The sequence below is a fragment of the Carcharhinus amblyrhynchos genome, chromosome 18 (genome assembly GCF_965287045.1).
Source record: "Carcharhinus amblyrhynchos chromosome 18, sCarAmb.v2.hapA, whole genome shotgun sequence".
In the NCBI taxonomy this organism is placed as follows: domain Eukaryota; kingdom Metazoa; phylum Chordata; class Chondrichthyes; order Carcharhiniformes; family Carcharhinidae; genus Carcharhinus; species Carcharhinus amblyrhynchos.
Window position 1 is genome coordinate 33,282,723 of NC_137341.1, and position 23,110 is coordinate 33,305,832.

Genomic DNA, 23,110 nt, shown 5'->3' on the forward strand with positions numbered 1-23,110 from the left:
TCCAATAAATTCGTCAAACACGACTTCCCCTTAACGAATCCGTGCTGCTTCTGCTCGATCAAACCATTCTTTTCTAGGTGCCTCGCTATTTCTTCTTTTGATGACGGATTCTAGCATTCTTCCAACTACAGACGTTAAACTAACTGGCCTATAATTCCCTGCCTTTTGTCTGCTACCTTTTTTAAACAGCGGCGTAACGTTAGCCGTTTTCCAATCTTCCGGCACTTCCCCAGAGAATTTTGATAAATAATTACTAAGGCATCCGCTATCACCTCTGCCATTTCTTTCAGAACCCTGGGATGCATTCCATCCGGTCCTGGGGACTTGTCCACCTTCAGTCCCATTAGTCTATCAAGCACTACCTCTCTAGTGACAGTAATTGCATTTAGGCCCTCAACTCCTACCATCCTTCTATCTTTAATAACCGGCAAACTATTCGTGTCCTCCTTTGTGAAGACTGAGGCAAAAAACTTGTTTAAAGCCTCAGCCATTTCCTCATCGCCCACCGCTAAATCCCCCCTCTCATCCTCCAAGGGTCCAACATTCACTGTAGCCAGCCTCCCCTTTTTTATATATTTGTAAAAACTTTTACTGTCATTTTTTATATTTAGTGCTAGTTTAGCTTCATAGTCTATCTTTCCTTTCTTTATCACCTTCTTAGTCGTTCTTTGTTGATTTTTAAATCTTTCCCAATCTTCTAATCGCCCACTATTTTTAGCCACTCTGAATGCATCGGCTTTTAATTTAATACTCTCCTTTATTTCCTTCGATAACCACGGCTGGTTATCCCTTCTCCTACAGTCCTTCTTTACCATCGGAACATATTTCTGCTGAGTACTGAAAAAGATCTCAATTCAAAAAATCAATTAACCATGACTGACCTAGACGTGGAATGAAGAAAGCTGGTGGTCATGGGGTATGGACTATCTGCATTGACTGATGTTGATCAGATGTAATCCGTAGATCAGAAGATTGCATGTGTCACTGCAGTATTTAAGAAAAATGAGAGAAAGCAACCAGGATATTATAGTCTAGCTGGCCTAACATCAGTTGGAAAAATATTAAGAATTTATAATTAAGGATAGTGACTGAACACACAGAAAACATTCAACTGATCAGAGGCAACTAACATGGGTTTGTCATGGATAGATTGTTCCTGACAAATCTGATTGAATATTTTGATATAGTGACTCATAGAATCCCTACAGTGCAGAAGGAGGCCATTTGGCCCATCGAGTCTGCACCGACCACAATACCACCCAGACCCTATTCCTATAACCCCGTCATATTTACCTTGCTAATCCCCCTGACACTAGGGTTAATTTAACATGGCTAATCAACCTAACTCACACATCTTTGGACTGATGGAGGAAACCAGAGAACCTGGAGGAAATCCATGCAGACATGGGGATAATGTGCAAACTCCACACACAGTAACCCAAGGCCGGAATTGAATCTGGGTCTCTAGCAATGAGAGGCAAGCAGTGTTAACCACTGTGCCAATGTGCTGCCCTAAACCTGTGGACAGAAGACGTTATAGATATATATATTATTGATATGGACTTTCAGGAGGCATTTGCTAATGCTCCTCTTTAAAGATTGTTGCACCTCATGGATTGAAGATAAATTACTGATTTTGTTAGGAAATTGGCTGAGTAGCAAGTGGCAGAGAGAATAGGAGTAATGGACAGGTATTGCAATTAGCAGAATGTGGCTAGTGGTACACCGCAAGGATCTGTGCTGGGGTCCTAACTATTCACCATATTTATTAACAACTTAAGATGGATTAAAACCACCTATCCAAATTTTCTGATGAGACAAAAGTAGACAGTCTTGTAGGTGGAAGAATAACATTACAGAGATTAACTGAGTGGGCAAAAACTGTGGCAAATGGATTTCAATGTGAAATGAGGTCCTCCACTTTGGAGCTAAAAAAAGATACAGTAGGGCACTTCCTGAATGATGAAAAACTGGAAAAAGTGGTGAAATTTGTAACAACTATACAAATGCGAGTTGAGTTTTCAGAGCACGTTTTTGGATGTGGATTGGCCTGAAGCCACCTCAACGAGATGGAAATTCTAAAATATTTATTTTTCAGCCTTGTAGCTCTACCAGACAGGGAAAAGCCTCAAAAAGAGAAGGAGAATTGGAATAACCTTAAGTTAATACAGTGTGGCATAGGTAGGCACACTACTGTGTGCCATCATTTGCTCATTTTAAATCTGAGATTCGTATTAATCAAAGGTTTTAAGGATATCAGTAAAGAGCAGGCATGTGGAGTAAGGTTTCAGATAAACCATAGTTTCATTAAATGTTGGAACAGGATCAAGTGGCCAAATGGCCTCTGTTGCTAAATATGGAGTGTTGGCAGTGAATCATATAAGAACAGAAATAAGAATTAGATTAGGCCAATTGGCCCTCAAGCCTGCTTTGGCATTCCATAAAATCATTTCTAATTTTTGATTTTGGCTCCACTTTCCCAATCAATCCCAACATCTTTTGTGTCCGGAAAACTATCACACTCAGTCTAGATTATATACGATGATTCAAGAATTCACAGCTCCCCTAGATAGAGAATTCCAAAGATTCACAACCTCAATGAATTTCTCCCTCTCTTGATTGTCCCCTAATCTGAGACCACGTCTGCAGTTTTAGACTCTTCAGCTAAGGGAAACCGCCCATCTTTGCTGATTGAGCTGGTGAAATGTGAACTGTTGACCCTGATTTTTAATTCATTCAGAGGATATGAGCATTGCTGGCACGGTCAGCATTTATTACCCATTCCTAATTAACCTTCTAATGGTGGTGGTGAGCTACTTGAATACAGTAGCTTCACTTGCAAGGCCATTCCAACATTGCTGTGTGTTTGGAATCACATGTTGGCCAGACTGGATAAAAACTGGAGAATTCTTTCCCTGAGTGAGCCAAAGGGGGTTTTGTAACAATCTGGTAATTTCATGATCATCAGGATAAGCTTCTTATTCTAGATTTAATTAAGTTTGCTGAATATAAATTCTTAATCTACTGTGGTGGGATTTGAACTCCTGTTTCTGGATCATTGTTCCAGGCCGTTGGATTATTAGTCCAGTAACACAACTACTGGGTTACTGTACCCTACATAATGAGATATGAAGTGTTGGCACCGACTGTTTCCTCTTTTACAGATCTGGTGACTGATTTTGATTTCTCCCCGTTTGATGATGGGTTGCTGGCAACATGTTCAGCTGATGTGATGGTAAGACGCCATTCTTGGTGAAACATCCCTTACGGGAGGGGAAGTTATTCCATTGGGAGGAAATTAGGTGCTCCGTGTAATGACCTGAGGGATTCCTACTTGAAACAGTGGGTGGGGATTGCATGGCCCTGTACGTTACTTCTGGGTTTGCTTTGTCCTGGGAACCAGAAATATTCAATGCATTGGCTGAAAGATGGAACAAAGTCCTTATGTTTAAGGCTGAATGTTTCTGATGGTCAGGTGAAGCTGTGGCGATTACCCGATGCTGTTGAGCAGGTATCATCTGCACAGAACGTAACTCTGGGACCAGAAGCTGTGAGGGTGGAATGCGTGTTGTTTCATCCTTCGGCAGATGGAGTATTAGCAAGCGGAGCTGGGAATACAGCCAAAATATGGGACCTGACTCAACAGAAAGCCCTGGCAGGTGAGATTTGACAATGTTCTGATAGCATACAGATGCTGTGGTATTTATGTAGTGCCTTTTGTTGCAAACACACACACACCCCCACACACACCCCAGACAGATTTTACTTTTTTGTAACTTTTACTTTTTAACAATTAGATCAAAATTGACATGAATTAACAAGCAAATTACAGTCAATATAGCCTAAACTTAGATATTAAATAGCAGATACAACAAAGATAGATCTTTCAAATTTACTTGGCAGTCCGCGAAATTTATATAACACTAACGTGAACTACAAAGTCTTCGAAGCTTTGAACTTTGTCAGGTAGACCACTGCAGCTCCTTTATTTCAAGGATTTAGCCAGCGGTCCTAGTCTGATGACAGCGGCTCCCAGCCAACCCAAGTTTCATAGGTATGAACTAGCCCAAAATAGTGTACTTCTGTAGAACCCCCTCAGCCTTGCTCTTGACAGTCTTAATGGTGTGGATCCTCCCGTACCAAGTTCATCCGAACCCACAGTAACAGCCCTGTGCGTTGTATGGCCGGCACTAGTCAATCTCCTCCTTTTAAAATAACTGAAGCAGCAACAGCTATTTTGTTTCTCTTTATCTCTGCTCCCAGATCCAGCCTCTGCTTCCGGATCGTGATGTACAGCTTACCTGGCTACCCTTCTCACTTCACCCCGGGGTTAAGTGCATTGGGTTTTTATGCTCTCTCCCCCTCTTCCGCCTGGTATTTGCATTTCTTAGCTTTTTAAAATTCAGCTTCTGGGATTGGCAGAGCTGCTGTCCACCCGCCCAGGTCTGCTGATTTTCCATTGGGGCTGCAGCTGTCACTCTCTGTCTATATCAGTCACTGAATCCTGCCAAGTCATAAAGCCATTTTTAAAAAGTGATTTCAAGTAATCTGGGGCTTGTTGGCCAGCCTAACATTTATTTCTGACCCTTAATTGCCCTTGAGAAGGAGATAGTGAACTGCTTACTTGAAATGTGTACTGTAGTTACACCCACAGTGCTGTTAGGGAGGGAGTTCCAGTATTTTGATCCAGTGAGTGAAGGAGCAGCAATATATTTCTATGTCAGAATGGTGAGTGGCTTGGAGGGGAACGTCAGTTGGTGGTGTAGATAATGGACAGACTTTGGCAAGTCTACAAGCCAGATTGTAAATCTGGCTTGTAGATAATGGACAGACTTTGGAGAGTCAGGAGGTGAATTACTCACTACAGTATTCCTAGCCTTTGCTCTTGTAGCCACAGTATCCATATGTCACGTTCTGTTTCTGGTCAATAGTAACCCCCAGGATTTTGATAGTGGTGGTTTCAGTGATGGTAATGCCATTAAATTTCAAACGTGATGGTTGGATTCTGTCTTGTTGGAGATGGTCATTGCCTGGCACTTGTGTAATGTGAATGTTGCTTGCCACTTGTCAGCCCAAGCCTAGATATTGTCCAGGTCTTACTGCAGTTGGATATGGACTGCTTAAGTATCTGAAGAGCTACAAATGGAACATTGTGTAGTCATCAGCAAACACTTCCATGTCTTACCTTTATGATGGTAGAAAGACCATTGATGAAGTAACTGAAGATGGTTGAACCTAGGTTATAACCGTGAGAAATTCCTCCAATGATATCCTGGAACTGAGGTGACTTGCTTCCAACAATCATAGCCATCTTCCATTGTGCTAGTTATGATTCTAGTGGAGAATTTTCCCCCTATTCCCACTGACTCCAGATTTGCTAGTGTTCCTTGATGCCACACTTGGACAAGGGCAGTAACTCTCAACTCATCTCTGGAGTTCAGCGCTTATCCATGTTTGAACCAAGGCTGTAATGAGGTCAGAAGCTGAGTGGATTTGGTGAAACTCAACAGACTGTGTGTGTCAGTGAGCAGGTTGTTGCTGAGCTATTGCCAAATGATAGCATTGTTGATGACCTTTTTCATCACATGGTCAAAATTAGACTGATGGGGTGGTAGTTGGCTGGATTTGATTTGTCCTGTTGTTTGTGTCCAGGGCATACCGAGATAATTTTCCACATTGTTGGGGAGATGCCAGTGTTATAGCTGTATTGGAACAGCTTGGCTCAGGATGCAGCAAGTTCTGGAGCATAAGTCTTCAGTACTATTGCTGTAATATTGTCAGGGCCCAAAGCTTTTGCAGTATCCAGTGCCTTCAGCTGTTTCCTGGTATGTGGAGTAAATCAAATCAGCTAAAGACTGGCATCTGTGATGCCAGGGATCTCTGGAGGAGACTGAGATGGATCATCCACTCAACATTTCTGGCTGTTTGTACCCAAGTCCACCAAGAGTGCCTAAGTTTGCTGGTACCTAGGATCTCTGACACATGCCATGAGCAGCATCAGGCATACCTAAAAATGAATGATCAACCTAGTGAAGCTAAAACACTGGACTACGTACATGCTAAACAGCAATAGCAACAAGTGATAGACAAATCTAAGCAATTCAACAACTAACAATCAGATCCAAGCTATGCAGTCCTGCCACATCCAGCCCTGAATGGTGGAGGACAATTAAACAACTCACTGAATGAAAAGGCTCCACAAATACCCCAATCCTCAATGATGGAGGAGCCTACCACATCAGTGCAAAAGGTAACATTGAAGGATTTGCAACAATCTTCACCCCACTCTACCATTACCAGCAAGCCCAGGGATCAGTCTAGAACTACATTCTTTAGGACTCAACTTGCTCGGTCAGCAGTGGTGCTACTGAGCTACTGTTAGTGATGGGCATTGAAGTTTCCCACCTGAGGATTTTTGTGCCCTTGCCATTTTCTGTGCTTCTCCTTCAGGGCAACTTCTTCATGACAGCATACTACTGTGCCGTCACCTCTGCTGTGCCTGTTGTGCTGTTGGGACAGGACTTGCTGGGGGGTGGTGGTGTCAGAGGCATTGTCGTAAGGTGTGATTTTTGTGAATTTGACTTTGTCAGGTTGTTGCTTGTCTAGTCTGCGAGACAGATGTTAGTAAGGAGCTCTTTGCAGGGTCAACAATTAGCCGTTGTCATTTCCGGTACCTAGATTGATGGCGGACAGTCAGTCTGGTTTCATTCCTTTGAGATTTTCAGCAGTGTGAAACAACTGAGTGGCTTGCTTGGCTATTTTGGAGGACGTTTAAGAGGCAACTGCATTGCTATAGTCCAGACCAAGCATGGACAGAGATTTCTTTTCTAATGGGTTTTACAGATCAAATTTCAGAAAGACATTCTGTATCACACTGGTAAGATTGGTTTAAGAAGGTATGAAACCCTCACTGCATATTGTTTTTACTCCTAGCTCTTGAAGACCATGGGGACCAAATCCAGAGCTTGACTTGGAAGAAAGATGGCTGCCTTCTAGGCTCATCGAGTAAGGTAATTGTCACTGATCAGAGGGGCAGAGCGAGGCAGAGATGGTCCAATATTGTCCAATGGACCTGGGCTAAATATCATGGCCCACTGATACTTGTGTCACTTGCTAAAAATTTCTGGAGTTGCAGAGCTCTGCAGGAACTTTGTATCTCGAGTTAGTTGCTGAAGGAAATGCCAAGGGTCTTTCCTCATGGTTACTTTGCCACATCAGAGTAGTTAAATGGCCTTGATGCTTGAGGACAGAATATGCTCACTATTCCATCAAACACTTCCAATTGCAGCCAAATAAATAAAGCTTCCTTCAATCAAACTGGACCCAGTCTTCCTAATTGCTGCTGTACTTGGAACCACCTTTTTGTGATTTGTGTACGAGTGTACTCATCTTTTTGTACTGCAATATTCTGTAGTCTCACTCCATTTAAATAATAATCTGCTTTTCTATTTTTCCCAACCACGTAGATAACTTCATGTTTCCCCATGTTATACTCTATCATTATAGGTGATGGCCTCGTGGTATTATCGCCAGACTATTAATCCAGAAACTCAGCTAATGTTATGGGCACCTGAATTCAAATCCCGCCTCAGCAGATGGTGGAATTTGAACTCAATAAAAAAAATCTGGAATTAAGAATCTACTGATGACGATGAAACCATTGTCGATCTAGTTCCCTAAGGACTAATGTCCTTTAGGGAAGCAAATCTACCATCCTTACCCGATCTGGCCTACTTGTAACTCCAGAGCCACAGCAATGTGGTTGACTCTCAACTGCTCTCCAAGGGCAAATAGAGATGGGCAATAAATGCTGGTCAGCCAGTGACGCCATGTCCCGTGAATTAATTTTTAAAAATGCCCACTCATTTAACCTTTGTTTGCTGACTCCTCACCCACAATTTGACTTCCTATCTATCTTTTATTGTCAGCAGATTTGGCTATAGATCTCTTCAGCCAGGTCACTAATATAGATTGTAAATAGTTGAGACCCACCACTGATCTCTGCAGCAGCCTATTATTTACAGTTTGCCAATCTGAAAAGAACCCATTTATCCTGACTTGCTGTCTTCTGGCACCATGTTCATTGTCTTTTGGAATTCTAAAAACATTACATTAAACGTTCCCTTTTACTGACTCTGCTTGTTAAATCCTCAAAGAACTCTAATAAATTTGTCAAATACTATTTGTTTTCACAAAAACCGCGTTGACTGCCTTGATGGATTGTAATATGATTTCCTAAGCGACTACTAAATATGACTTAATAATGGATTCCGGCATTTTGATATAACAGTTGTCAGACTAATTGGCCTATTGTTTCATGTTTTCTGCCTTCCTTCTTGAATATGGGTGTCTCATTTGTGGTTTTGCAATCTGCTTGGACCATTCCAGAATCCAAAGAATTTTGGAAGATTGCAACCAATACATCCACATCTCTTTCTGCAGTAACTTATTTTAATACATTATGATGCAGACAGTCAGGTTCAGGGAACTTCTCAGCTTTTAGTCCTGTTTGTATTCCGAGTACGTTTTTCTTATTGCCTTTTGCACACTTTTCTACTGTTATCCTTGCATGGAAAAAAGAGGGAAATGGGCTTAAGAAGATGTTTTGCAGTTGAGAAATGTAGCCAGGGGCTATCAGTCATTCTGTCCAAATGGATTGTGAATTGGAAGCATTTTCTTTTCTGTACATGTGGTAGTGTGACCCTGTTATTGGGGAGGTCATATGGCTCTTTCAGGGTCTATTAGGAGGAAGTGCTCAAACTGTCACCTATTGGGTGTTCGGGTGCAGTCCTCTGTAGGAGACAACCTTCAGTGTGAGCCTGGGAGTCAATTGAACTCAACCGGTATCTGTTTTGAGCTTGTTTGCATATAGTTTATCTTTCCTTCAGTAAATAACTGTTGTGTTTCAAGGCTTCCTCATCGTGAAACCTCATGCTATGGTATTGGTGTTGAGAATAAATCTGCCTACGGTTGCTAAAGTGGGGGGAGGGAGAAATAGTCCCTGAAAAACCTGCAAGGAAGATTAAAAAGTTGTTGTCGTGCCAACTTGAGTCAAGCAGCTATGCTGCTGTTTGGGAAAGTCGATCCATCCAATCTGCAGGTTAAAAGTTGGGGTCAGTACATTGAAAGATTTTGATACTTTTTGCTGCCAACGAAATATATTCTGTCCCTCAAACATGTAATCTCATAAGAAGTCTTACATCTCCAGAGGCACTGGATACAAAATTCTTTGACCGATTAGTCACAGTAGTAAGGGACTACTACAATCCCCAACCCTCCATCATTATGCAGCAATATAAATTTTGCTCAGCTGTTAGGGACCCAGGGAGGTAGTTTCTGCTTTTATTGCCAGGCTTCGCCAATTGGCCGAACACTGAGAGTTTGGTCCATCCATGAATGATAAGATGCCGAATCGTTTTGTACATTGTATCAACAGTTTGAACATCCAAAAGAAGCAGCTTGTAGAAACAACAATTTCTCTGGATAAAATGACTGAATTGTCTCAGATAACCAAGAGTGCAGAACAAAGTGCCTTTGAACTAAAAAGCATATAGGGCGAGCTGTACAAAATTTGTCAGGAAATGGCAGCTACTTGGAATACCAGTTATGAGGACCCAGCGGAGCCTGAGAGAAGAAAGAGAAATCATCGGTCACAACGGTTTGACAAGTATTATTGTTGTGGGGGAGACCATCCTCAGGACAGACCCAAATGTTAAAAAGTTCATTTGTTTCAGATGTAATCGGAAGAGCCACGTACAAACAGTCAGACAGAAGGCACCTAGTTTCCAGAGAAGAAAACAAGGACTCCAATGAATAAGGTTGAGGAATATTCGAAGAGAAGTCCGAAGTTCATACTGTCAACGTTGGTGAAGTTAAATAAGACATCCCCCTCCTCCCTCCCAACGAAATCGCCCTTATGGATGCTCCTTAACCATTAACTATGGAGGTTGATACAGCCACAGTAATGTAACAAACCCACAAGTATTTGCAGAGAAGTCTGCAACGTCTCTCAAACCAGTCCACAGAGAAGATTTGTGGCGACTATAACTAACCGCAAAGAGTTCAAGTAATTCCAGGAAATTTGTCACCATTAATGCACACAAAGGCTTATTCCAATACATAAAGTTACCTCTTGGTATTTCATCTGCTTGGGTTATCTTTCAGCACACCATGGAAAGTCCTCTGCAAGGGATCCCCAGAGTAGTTATGTATCTGGATGATGTCTTAATGACAGGGCTGTCACCCAACGAGCTTAATGCCAATTTAGAGGAAGTCCTCAAAAGATTCAAAGAAGCTGATGTCTGCTTGAAAAGAGAAAAATGTACTTTTCAGGCTGATTGAAGGATTTAGGATTCTGAGTTGATGTAAAACAATTGCATTCACTAGAGAAAAAAGTCAAGGCAATAGAAGTGTTGCCAGCACCGAGTGTAAGAGTTGAAGTCCTCCGTAGGAATGGTCAGCGATTATTGCCTTTTTTTTTACCCAAATTGTCGACCATTTTGGCACTCTTACACTGACTTCTAAAACAAAACAATCATTGTTGGCAAGAGGAGGATTCTGATGAAAGCCTTTGACCAAGTAAAAAACAGCCCTACAATCCTCTATCTTATTTATGCATCCTAACCCAGGCAAGCATGTCATTGTGACATATGATGCATCACCTTGTGGCGTGGAGCCATACTTTCCATATGATGGTGTGAAACAGGCTGTCACTTTTGCTTCTAGGATCTTGTCTAATGCTGAAAGGAGGTATTCAGAGATTGATAAGGAGAGTCTAATAGTTAAATTCACTGTCAAGAAATTTCATCAATATGTGCGTGGCTGCCATATCATCATCATCCTGGACCGTAAGCTGCTGTTAGCGCTATTCTGCAAAGATAAACCAGCATATTTGCCTGAGTACAAAGATGGACCTTACTGTTAGCTGCTTATAGCTGTACACTTCTGCTCCTATGTTTTATGGTCTTATTTGCATGCCTGAGGGGGCCCTGGTCACTCTTGGTTGAGGCTCCATTTTGATTTTTCTGGCCCTTTCACGGGGATGATGTTTTTGAGCTGGTTGGATCCCACTCAGAGTGGCTTGATGTGAAAATCATGCGTTCCAAGATCTTGTCAGCCAAGCTGTGCCAAATTTTCACAACTCACATCATATGTTTCTGACACTGGCACAGCTTTTACAGCTGAAGACCTTCCACACTTTATCAGAATGAACAGCATCCAATGCCCTGCCCTGCCCTGGGGGTTGGGGGCTTCGGGGATCCCGCCTTGGGGGTTAAGTCCTGCAGGATCCCTGCCCTGCCATGGGAGGGTGGGCCTTTGGGATCCCTGCCCTGCCCCGGTGGGGGGGGACACCTCGCGGTCCACCCTGCTCTGAGGTGGGGGGGTGGGCCTTGCACCCCACCCTGCTGGGGGTGGGGTGGCTTGTGGCCCTCCCTGCTTCCAATGGTTTGGCCTAAAGGGTATTGCAAACTTTCAAAGCATCAATGAGGAAACGATCCAACAAACCACTAAAGTTAGTCTATTTCCCACTTCTGTATATCACCCTCCATGCTACTGCAGAGGTTATGCCAGCTGAATTGTTAGTGGCTGTGCTTGAGAACACACTTTGACCTCATTTTTCCCAAATTCAGGACTCGGTAATAGAGTCCAATGTGTCAACCACTGAATTGGTGTTAGGAGAACCTAGCATTCTCAGGAAGAATCTTGGCGATCAGAGGAGACAGAGAAAGGGAGCATCAGCCCGAGTTCAATGTCGCAGTCTCTTGACCCACCTACCATTATTAAGAGTCTGTTATCCCCAGTCAGAGAGCCTGGTTGTGGAGTTGCACTGCTCCACAAGAGTCCAGAGTTCCCCAGAGTGACTGACTTGGTGAACTTTAACAAATGGTCCCTCTTTGTAAATTTAATTTTGACTGTATATATCTGTCTATAAGAGTTTTGTTTGTATTATTGTAAAATAAATAAAGGGAGAAAGGATGTGATAGCATGGTCTGGGAGTTTGTGGTTCACATAACATTCTTGGAGTCTATCAGGAGGACATGCACTGACCATCCCCCTGTTGGGCATTAATTGGAGAAACCCTCCAGTGTGAACCTGGGACTTGGTGGAACGCGACCTGTATGTTTTGAGCTTGTTTGTAAATAGTTTCTTTGCTTTAATAAATCACCCTTGTGATTCAAGGCCTCCCCGCACTACAAAAATCTTTGTCTGTAAAGCTTGAATAGATTTTTTTGTATGATTGGTTCTGGACACTTTTATAGTGTCACTTATTTAAGAGAACAATAATTTTACAGGGTGAGATCCTTCCATTTGACAAGTGAAGCAAGGCACAGTGAACTGCTTCAAAGTATTGAGTTGGGCCGTAGCTAATCCTGACCAGTGGGTGGCGTCTGTTCCCCATATTTGGGATCTAACACAGCTTCCTCTCTCACTGTACCCCTTCACAACCATCCCTCTGGGTCTGCCTCCCCCTCACACTCCCTCTTTCTGCGGTCCATGTCCTCCTCTCCATCTGCCTCCCTTGTTCCACCTCACCCCTCTTCTCTTCATATCACCCCACCTCCCCACCACCACCCTACACGCACAGGCACTCTTTCTCTTACACACACACACACACACACACACACACACACACACACACAGAAAGAGGGGTGGGTGTGTGTGTGTGTGTCCCTGTCTCCTGCCCCTTCCCCCGCATCCATCTGCCTGCCTGTCCCCCCCCTGCCGTGTCTCTCACTATGGCCACTTTCCCACCTGAACTCTCTTGCTCTCTCTACCCACCTCACAGACTCTGGACTGCAACTGTTCAAGAAAGCAACCAACCACTACATTCTCGAGGGCAATTAGGCATGGGTAATTAATGCTGGCCTAGCCAATGATGCATACGTCTCGTGAATACATTTTTAAAAACTTGTATCTGATAAATGTTGCCCAATCTCTGAATGTATGTGATTACCTGAACCAAGTGGTCTATTTGTGGGTCTTTTGTTTGTTGCTATTGATGTTAAACAATGTCTCTTGCTCAAAATGTGGACAAACCCAACTTTTTTAATTGTAATGATGTTTCCTTGTTTATTAGGATAAGAAGCTGCGAGTTTACGACCCAAGAGCCACGTGCTCAGCTGTGCAGGTAATCTTCACTTCCTCTGACCTGGTTCTTCTGTGTGTGTGTGTGTGTGGGGTGGTGGTGGTTGGGGGGGGGGGGGGGGAGCAGGGAAATGTTGTGGAATCTTGGTTTTTGACACTGGACTGAAGAGTGGCAAATGTTGCAGAGCCTAATAATACTGGGACCCTTGAACAGCATGTAGTGGAACCATGGTGTGAAAGCTTAAACTGTATAGATGGTACAGACTGAATGTTAATGAATGGGGAAATCTTGGGAAGGTCATGGTGATCACTGCATGTGTGCAGTCATTATTTTAGCAGAGGTCAGTACAGCAGTTCAAAGTTTGGCTTCAATCCACCCCTTCCCCTCCACCCCTCTCCCACCACCACCACTGAAGCACAGTGATATAGATACACGGAGGAGGCGATAGCCGAGTGGTATAATCACTAGGTTATTAATCCAGAAACTCAGCCAATGTTCAAATCTCATGGATGACGTTGGAACTTAATTTCAATAAGACAAAATCTGGAATTGAGAATCTACTGATGACCATGAAACCATTGTTGATTGTTGGAATAAAACGTCTGGTTCACTAATATCCTTTAGGGAAGGAAATCAGCCACCCTTACCTGGTCTGGCCCATGTGACTCCAGAGCCATAGAAATGTGGTTGACTGTCAACTGCCCTCAGGCAATTAGGGTGGGCAATAAATGCTGGCCAGTCAGTGACATCCATGTCCCATGAATGAATTAAAAAAAAATGCATGCATTGCAACAACTTATGAGAGTTCCTTTTGACAGCACCTTCCAAACTTGCAACCTCTACCATCTTGGTGAACAGGGGTAGCAGGAACATGTGATCTCCTCCAACTGCAATTTTCTATCCTAGCCATATCTTGGAAAAATATTGTCATTTCTTCACTGTCGCTAGGTCAAAATCCTGAATCCAAGCAGCATTGTGGATGTACCTACATCAGCTGGACTGCAGATGACTCAACCACTACCATCTCCTGGGTGGTTTGGGATGAGTAGTAAATGCTGGTCTTGCTGGCCAGGTCCACTTCCCATTAATGAATAAAGATATCCTCATTTTTTTTCCATTGTGTGTGAATGGATTGAGTAGTGAGGGATCAAAAGAACGTGAAACTATGACACTATTTTTTGTCAATCACTGTGCCACAACCTTCATGCTTCACAAATTGGGTGAATTTTGAATTCACAGAGTTGGGAATTATTAGCGATGCCAACCATAATCCATTATTAACAGAGCACCATGAGTATTGCTCAAAACTGGTTAAATATGGCATAATCTGTTGATCCATCAACACAGTAAGAAGTCTCAAGTTATGCTTGGCCCTCTCTCCACTCCTGTTGTCTGTACCTTTAAGACTTGATTACCTGTAAAGACTCGCATTCCAACCATTATCTTGTAAATTGAGTTTGTGCGTGTATATGCCCTGTTTGTGAACACAAGTCCTCACTCACCTCTTGAAGGAGCAGCTCTCTGAAAGCTTGTGCTGTCAAAAAAAACCTGTTGGACTTTAACCTGTTGTTGTGAGAGTTCTTACTGTGGCTACCCCAGTCCAATGCCAGCATCTCCACATCATGGCCATTAAACACATGGTAGGTACAATACTGCTAGATACAGAGTAAAGGTCAGTTGACATTGTCCCTTCAGACATTCCGAAGACAGGTGTAGCATGGGCTTGATGGAGAGTAAAGGTCCCTCAAAATTATTTTTGTTAGAGTATCAAGGAATGTGGATGTCTTCCCTCCTAACACCCCCCCCCCCCGCCCCCCCCACCCAATCTGGGGCGCTGAAGGCTTGATTGGTTTCTATTGCTAGTGGGAAATGCTGATTTTTGGCACTGACCCAGAGATGAAAGGGTTGAAGCAGCTGCCACGCAATCACAAGGTGGGGCTCGCTCTGACTAAGTCCACGCAGCACAATTTAAGCCAACAAGATCTCTGCATGTCCTACACCGCTGTGTACCAGGGCTGTGGGTAACTGAGCTGTTTGAAATACAGATTCTGCAGTTTGTTGTATGTCAGTAATATGAATGGCCTTGTGTTCTTCCAGGGGCCCAGTGGATATGTTGTAATAATTAGAAAATTGCATCGTAAGTCTCCCCTGTCCTCCCCACCCCCTTCCATCTCCTTTTCCTCTCCCAGGCAGTGGTTTGTGAAGATGTGTTCCTGTGCCAAACACCTGGCTTGTATTAGGACTCACGGCTGAGTTCCATTCACTGAATGCCGATGACCTCCTCCCTCCTGCCGTTAAAGACTGAACGCTGCTCGCTCTTCTCATGAGAACTTCCCACAGTCACAGATTCGAGGCATGAACCTTTTGGAAAGGTCCCGATCTTCCAGTTCTCATGATAAGGGGTCCTCTGTTAGATTTTGGTTGTTAGTTTTATGGTTGGAAAGGGATATAGATCTATTGGGCACAAGGAACTAAACCACATCACTGAAGTGAGTCACACTTCAATCCAAGAGCTGAATATGAACCCCCCCCCCCCCCCCCCCCGGCTTCTCCATCCTCCTTTCCTCCCTCTGGCCTCCCCCCTCCCCCCGCTCCCTCTGGCCGTCCTCCGCCGCCCGCCCGCACCCCCCCCCGGATCTGATTGAATGGTGGAGCTAGTTTGAGTGGCTGAATGGCCTTTTCCAGATTTGGGTATGTTGCATTGTGTTTGCATCATTGGATGCGAGGGAGTGGGTGATTTTGCTGTCGGGAGTGGGGGTTGGGGGGAAGGTGGGGGGGAGCAGGGGCGAGGGGGAGGGGCTGTGAATTTGCATTTGGGGTTTACCTGAATAAGGTCAGGTGCTGAGTGAGGAATGTGGCTGGGGTTGTTATGATCACATAGCGGATGATAAATCTTGAGGTAAAGTTTACTGCAGTGCAGAGTTTTACCAGATGTCTGAATGTTTACCTTTGGCAGCAGCCTCTGTGTAAACTAAACCTGATTATCTGCTCTGAATGTTGGAAGAGGCCCCATGGGTTAATAGCATGTAAATCTGATTTTTTTTTCTCATTATATTGGCCAAGCCCTTGCAAGAGCTCTCTGTGCAGCCCTGATTCTGGGCTGACATTGCACAGTGCTCACTCCTGGGCCCGGAAGCGTTGTCATGGAAATCACTGAGGGAAACAGGCTTGGCTAGCCTTGGAATGTATGGTATTTTGGGCAGTGCTGGATATAAGAGCTCCCTATATAAACAATCATCATCATTTTGGCTGTGCTGGAGCCCCTACCCCAGGACGTTCTTATAATGTCGTTACTTCAGTCCCTTAGTAGTTAAATTAGGCCTTAATTGTAATTTGTACAATTAGAACATTCCATAGAGGTCTGCCACATCTCTCTCACTCAGATTCAGTCTCTGCAACCTCTGAATTGATGCTCCCATGCGTTTGTGGGTTTGTGATCTGTCTCACCCTTTTAACTGCTTCAGTCATCTTGGGTACCCCAGATTCCACCAAATCTTGTGAGTGGAGGTTGCAGCAAGGTAGAGTGAGGTAGCTTATATTGAGCTCAAAGATGGCCAGAATTCCCACCTCAGCAGAGCTGCTGACATTGTCAGAATCTGGGACTCTCTCCCACTTTGCCTTGCACAGAACCTTGCTGTCTCCTGAACTGGTTTCAATCACCTGATGTGGCCAGAAGTGAAGCTTCCAGAGTTATCTTTCCTTTACGAGCCCTGGCTTTTCTCCTCTGTGGAGAGGAGACAGACAGACAGGGAGAGGGAGGTGTAACCAGAGTCTCTTCCCCTGCCTGTCAATATGTTTATAAGAATCGTAAGAGTCAAGCTACCTAAAGTTGAGCACTGATTTCCGGATGCTGAGGTTGACAGAATCCAGGCCTATTAGAGGGGCCCAACCCCACCACAAAGGTTGTTTTATGTAATTTTTAAAAAAATTGTGTGGATAATGGCAGATATTGAGTGAAGTGGGAGTTCAGCAGGTAGTTGTCACACACAGGCAGGCATTTATCCAAAGTTTATTTTTTCCATCTCTGCTGTATTCGTTTAAAGTAAACTTCTTCAGAACACCACAGTCAAACTGGAAAAAAAAACTGCATGAAACAGCCCTTTGTGTAGTTATTAAATCAATGCATTCAGAGTCAGGGTTAGTTGGAAAATGTCTAAAGAAAGAGTCCTTTACTTGCTAATATTTTGATTGAAAACATGTAAATTAGGAGCAAGAATAGGCCTGTTCTGCCATTCAATGAGATCATGGCTGATTTCATTTTAACCTCAACTTTGCATTCCTGCCTACGCTTGATAACCTTTCACCTCATTGCTTATCAATTATCTACTTCTGCCTTAAAGAAATTTCAAGACTCTATCCCAATCACCTTTTGAGGAAGAGAATTCCAAAGCCTCTCAATCTGAGAGGGTTTCCTTGTCTCTGCCTTAAAGAGGTGACCGCTTTCTTTTAGACAATGGCCTCTAGTTCTAAATTCTCCCAGGAGAGGAAACATCCTTTCCACATTTACCTTGTAAGTCTCCTCAGATCTTGTATATTTCAATCAAGTCACCTCTTATAGCCAGCAGATATAAGCTTAATCTGTCTAGCCGTTCTTCAAGATCACCATTCCATTCCGGTATTAGTCTAGTAAACCTTCTCTGAATTGCTTCCAATGCATTTACATCTTTCCTTAAATAAGATCAATATCATCCACAGTATTCCAGAGAATACTGTGATCTTGCCAATGCCCTGTATAATTGTAGCATAATCTCATACTCTTGTATTTAGTCATCCTAACAATAAGCAATAACATTTGATTAGCTTTGCTAATTAGTTGCTGCACCTGCATACTAACTTTATTGATTCATGTGCATGGATATTCAATCCCTCTATATCTTAGAGCTCTGCAATCTCTCTCTGTTTGCATAATATGCTTTTTTATTTGTCCTGCCAAAATACACAACTTCACATTTTCTCACATTATACTCCATTTGCCAGAAATTTGCCCACTGGCCTAACCTATTTATATCATTTTCTTAGCCTCCTTATGTCCTCTTTGCAACTTATTTCCCTACATATTTGTGTCATCAGCAAATTACCATGCAAATCATTGTAAAGAGTTGAGGCCTGAACACTGATCCTTGTGGCACACCACTTGTCACATCCTGCCAACCAGAAAATGACCCATTTATGCCAACTTTGTTTCCTATTAGCGAGCTAATCTTCTATCCATGCCAATGTTACACACTACACTATGAGCATTTATTTTCCTCAATAATTTTTGAGGCACCTTATCAGATGCTTTCTGAGAATCTAAGTACAGTACATCTTCTTTACCCAAAGCACCTGTTACTATTTCAAAGACCAGTACACCACAGGTACAGGCCCTTTGGCTCTCCAAGCCTGCACTGATCACATTTACCTATCTACACCAACTGCTTATATCCCTCTATCTGCTGTTTGTTCATATGTCTATCAAAATAAGTCCTAACTGTGGCTAATGTAACTGCCTGAACCACCTCACTTGGCTGTGCATTCCAGGCCCCCACCACCCTTGGTGTAAAAAAAAAACTTTCCCCACACATTTCCCCCCCCCCCCCTCTTATCTTGAACTTGTGCCCCTTTCTAAATGTCATTTCTGCCAAGGGGAAAAACTTCCAATTGTTCACCATATCTATATCTCTCATAATTTCAAAAACTTCTATCAGGTTGCCACCCCTCAGCTTCTGTCTTTCCAGGGAGAACAATCCCAGTTTATTTGATCTCACCTCATAGCTGATACCCTGTATACCAGGCAACATCCTGGTAAACCGTTTCTGTAGTCTCTCCAAAGCCTCCATATCCTTCTGGTAGTGTGGTGACCAGAATTGGACACAGTATTCCAAATGTGGCCTAATCAATGTTTTATATAACTAGCATAATTTGCCAACTTTTATACTCTGCCCTCTCTGATGAAGGCAAGCATGCCATATGCTTCCTTCACCACCTTTTCCACTTGTGCTGCCACTTTTAATGATCTGTGGATCAGTACTATCAGATCTGTGTCTATGCTCCCGATGGTTTTGCCATTTATTTTATAGCTCCCACCTGAATTGGATCTACCAAAATGCATCACCTCGCGTTTGTCTGGATTAAATTTCATCTTGTGGTGGAGATGCTGGTGATGGACTGGGGTAAACACAGTAAGAAGTCTCACAACACCAGGTTAAAATCCAACAGGTTTATTTGGTAGCAAAATCCACTAGCTTTCGGAGTGCTGCCCCTTCGTCAGTTGAGTGGGACTTCTATTCACAAACAGGGCATATAAAGAGACAAACTCAATTTACAAGATAATGGTTGGAGTGCGAGTCTGTACAGGTAATCAAGACTTAAAGGTACAGACAATGTGAGTGGAGAGTGTGTTAAGCACAGGTTAAAGAGATGTGAATTGTCTCCAGACAGGACAATTAGTGAGATTTTGCAAGCCCTGGCAAGTGGTTATGGGGTTTACAGATAGTGTGACATGAATCCAAGATCCAGTTGAGGCCGTCCTCGTGTGCGGAACTTGGCTATCAGTCTCTGCTCAGCGACTCTGCATTGTCATGTCTCGTAAAGGCCGCCTTGGAGAACACTTACCTGAAGATCAGAGGCCAAATGCCCATGACCGCTGAAGTATTCCCTAACAGGAAGAGAACAGTCTTGCCTGGTGATTGTCGAGCAGTGTTCATTCATCCTTTGTTGTAGTGTCACGTAGATGGTACATTGGGGAGACCATGCAGACGCTACAACGACGGATGAATGAACACCGTTCAACAGTCTCCAGGCAAGACTGTTCTCTCCCTGTTGGGGAACTCTCCAGCGGTCATGGGCATTCGGCCTCTGATCTTCGGGTAAGCGTTCGCCAAGGCGGCCTTCACTATACACGACAGCACAAAGTCGCTGAGCAGAGACTGATAGCCAAGTTCCACACACATGAGGACAGCCTCAACCGGGATCTTGCGTTCGTGTCACACTATCTGTAACCCCCATAAGGACTTGCCTGGGCTTGCAAAATTTCACTAACTTTTCTTTCTGGAGACAAGACACATCTCTTTATCCTGTGCTTAACGCTCTCTCCACTCACATTGTCTGTACCTTTAAGACTTGATTAGCTGTAAAGACTCGCATTCCAATCATTATTTTGTAAATTGAGTTTGTGTCTTTATGTGCCCTGTTTGTGAATAGAACTCCCACTCACCTGACGAAGGGGCAGCGCTAGTGGATTTTGCTACCAAATAAACCTATTGGACTTTAACCTGGTGTTGTGAGACTTCTTACTATTAAATTCCATCTGCCATTTCTCCCCCCAGTTTCCCAGTGTATCTTTATCCAAATGTACTCTCTGGCAATCTTCAACATTATCCACAGCTCCGCCAATCTTAGTATCATCTGCAAACTTATTAATCAGACCAGCTACGTTTTCTTCAAAGTCAACAACTGAGATCCCAGCACTAATCCCTGAGGAACACCACTAGTTACAGTCCTCCATTCAGAAAAACACCCTTCCACCGCTACCTCTGTCTTCTATGGCTAAACCAGTTCTGAATCCATCTAGCTAATTCACCTCTGATCCCGTGAGATTTAATCTTTTGTACCAGCCTGCCTAGTCAAATGCTTTACTAAAGTCCATGTAGATAGACAACACCCACAGCCTTTCCCTCGCCAATCATTTTTGTGACCTCCTCAAAAATGTCAAATAAATTAATGAGACGTGACCTCCCTGGTACAAAACCATGCTGTTCCAAATGTGTATAGATCCTATTCCTAAGATCTTCCCCAACAATTTCACTATCACTGACGTCAAGCTCACTCCAGGGTTATACATAATTTCCATTTCACAAACCGCATTGACAATGCATGATTACCTTGAAATTATATCAGTGCTCTGTTATAACTTATTAAATAATAACTTCAAACATTTTCCCTAAGACATGTTAAACTAATTGGTCTATAGTTTCCTGCTTTCTGTTTCCTTTTGAATTAAAAACTTAGATTAGCTCTTTTCTTGAGTTCCTCCCTCTCTTCCAATTTCTGATTTTACATCCATTTCTGGGCTGTTACTTGTATCCTCTGGGTGAAAGCTGATGAAAAATACATCTGCTAACTCCTTATTTTCCATTAGTCACTCCCCAGATTCACTTTCTACAGGACTAATGCCTTTACCTCTTATTGTTTTAAAATATAGAAACTTACTGTTTTTATATTTCTGCGTTTATATGGTTTTTCCTTGTTTGATACCATTTACTCTTTCAATTAATCATCGGTGGATCCTCCCTTGAAATGCTTTATTTTCTTGTTGGAACATAACTATTCTGAAATGTCTGCCACTTTTGACTTATCCCTTAATGTTATTTGTTCTGGTTTCATGCCTCTGTAATTGCCCTTGTTTAAGTTTAACAGGCTGGTCTTAGACCCACTCTTTTCTCCCTCAAATTGAAAGTAAATTTCATACTGTTACATAGGGGTGCCTTCATTTTGAGGTGATTAATATTGTAATCCAATTGCACAATACCCGGTCTAGTATAACCTGTTCCCTGGTTGGCTCTGGAACATGCTGATCAAAGAACTGATCCTGAAAATATTCTTTGAATTTGTCAAATAATGCTACCTTTGCCCATCTGATTATTCTCATCTGCACACAGATTAAAATCCATCATGATAATCATTGCACTTTTCTGACAGGCTTCTAATTAATCCAACTGTAGAGGCTTTTCCTGTTGTGCTAGGTGTAGTGTAAATTGGTCAATGGCCAATATCATTAGCTTCTGTTTATCTTTACTGTAAGTTAGGACTTGCATTTACACTGTCTTCAGAGTAGAAAAACATTCCAAGGTGCTTCATGGGGAAAAAGGAAAAATAGTCATTGAACTAAAGAAGCAAAGATCAAGCAAGTCTGAAATCTCAGTTGGGGGGGTGGGTCTTGAGGGAGGAGAGAGAGGGAGCTTGCTGTGTGCAAACTGGCTGCAGAGTTTTCTACATTACAGCAATGACTCCTTCAAAGAGACCTCATTGACTATAATGCACTTTGGGCCATCCAGTGGTCATGAAGGGTGGTGTATGAACACAATTGCTTTCTTTCTGAAGAAGGCTCAAACAATGAAGCACAATGAACAACAACTCTCTGAGGCTGGGAAGTTTGCCTGATAGTTTATTTATCTCTTGCATTCCAACGATGTTAATCAGCCTGAACTTGTGCACTGGCCTCTCATTGAGCAACTCTCTCACAGCAAAGGATTGGCTGGGTGAATCCTGACCAGCTATAGTTCCTATTCTGCTTTCAGTCCTGTGAATGTCACCACTGGACCAATTATCTAGAGAATCAGCGTTCAGATCTCTACCAGGCAGTTTGTGAACTTAGAATCATAGAAACCCTACAGTGCACGAGGTGGCCATTCGACCCATTGAGCCTACACTGACAACAATCCCACCCAGGCCCTATCTCTGTAACCCCACATGATTACCCACTAAGACAGTAAGGGAAAATTTAGCATGGCCAAACCACCTAACCCGCACATCTTTTGGACTGTGGGTGGAAACTAAAGCCCCCAGAAAAAACCCATGCAGACACGGGAAGGAAATGCAGACTCCACATAGACAGTGACCCAAGCCAGAAATCAAACCTGGGTTTCTGGCGCTGTGAAGCAGCAGTGTTAACCACTGTGCTACCATGTCGCCCCTTAAATTCCATTTACAAGTGACCATGAAGCTGTCAGATTGTTGTAAAATTGTTGAAGCATCTGGTTCATTAGTGTCATTTAGAAAAGGAAATCTTTACCCAGTCTGAGACTCTCATGCATGTGTTGACTCATTAGTCTATCTAGCAAGTCACTCAGTTCAGAGGGACTAAGGATAGATAACATATGATAACCTTGTCTGTGATGCCACATCCTGAGAATCTGTTCAAAAAATGAAGGTTTGTGGGAATAGGAAAAGGCCAAAATCCTGAAGGGCCTTCTCCAACTGGTTGGACTGGGAAAGGTGACAATTTTAGGACACTTTTGCCTGAGTGGGGGAAGGGCCCTGCTC

At 43.1% G+C, this 23,110-nt stretch overlaps 1 protein-coding gene across 1 annotated transcript in view; it reads left to right on the forward strand.

Moving 5' to 3' along the window:
- coro7 (coronin 7) overlaps positions 1-23,110 on the forward strand; it is a 111,709-nt gene that overhangs the window by 12,380 nt on the left and 76,219 nt on the right. Inside the window, exons 4-7 of the mRNA XM_080206723.1 lie at positions 3,165-3,235; positions 3,476-3,659; positions 6,934-7,010; positions 13,079-13,129. Of these exons, the coding sequence (XP_080062849.1) occupies positions 3,165-3,235; positions 3,476-3,659; positions 6,934-7,010; positions 13,079-13,129 (383 nt within the window). The remainder of the gene's footprint in view (positions 1-3,164; positions 3,236-3,475; positions 3,660-6,933; positions 7,011-13,078; positions 13,130-23,110) is intronic.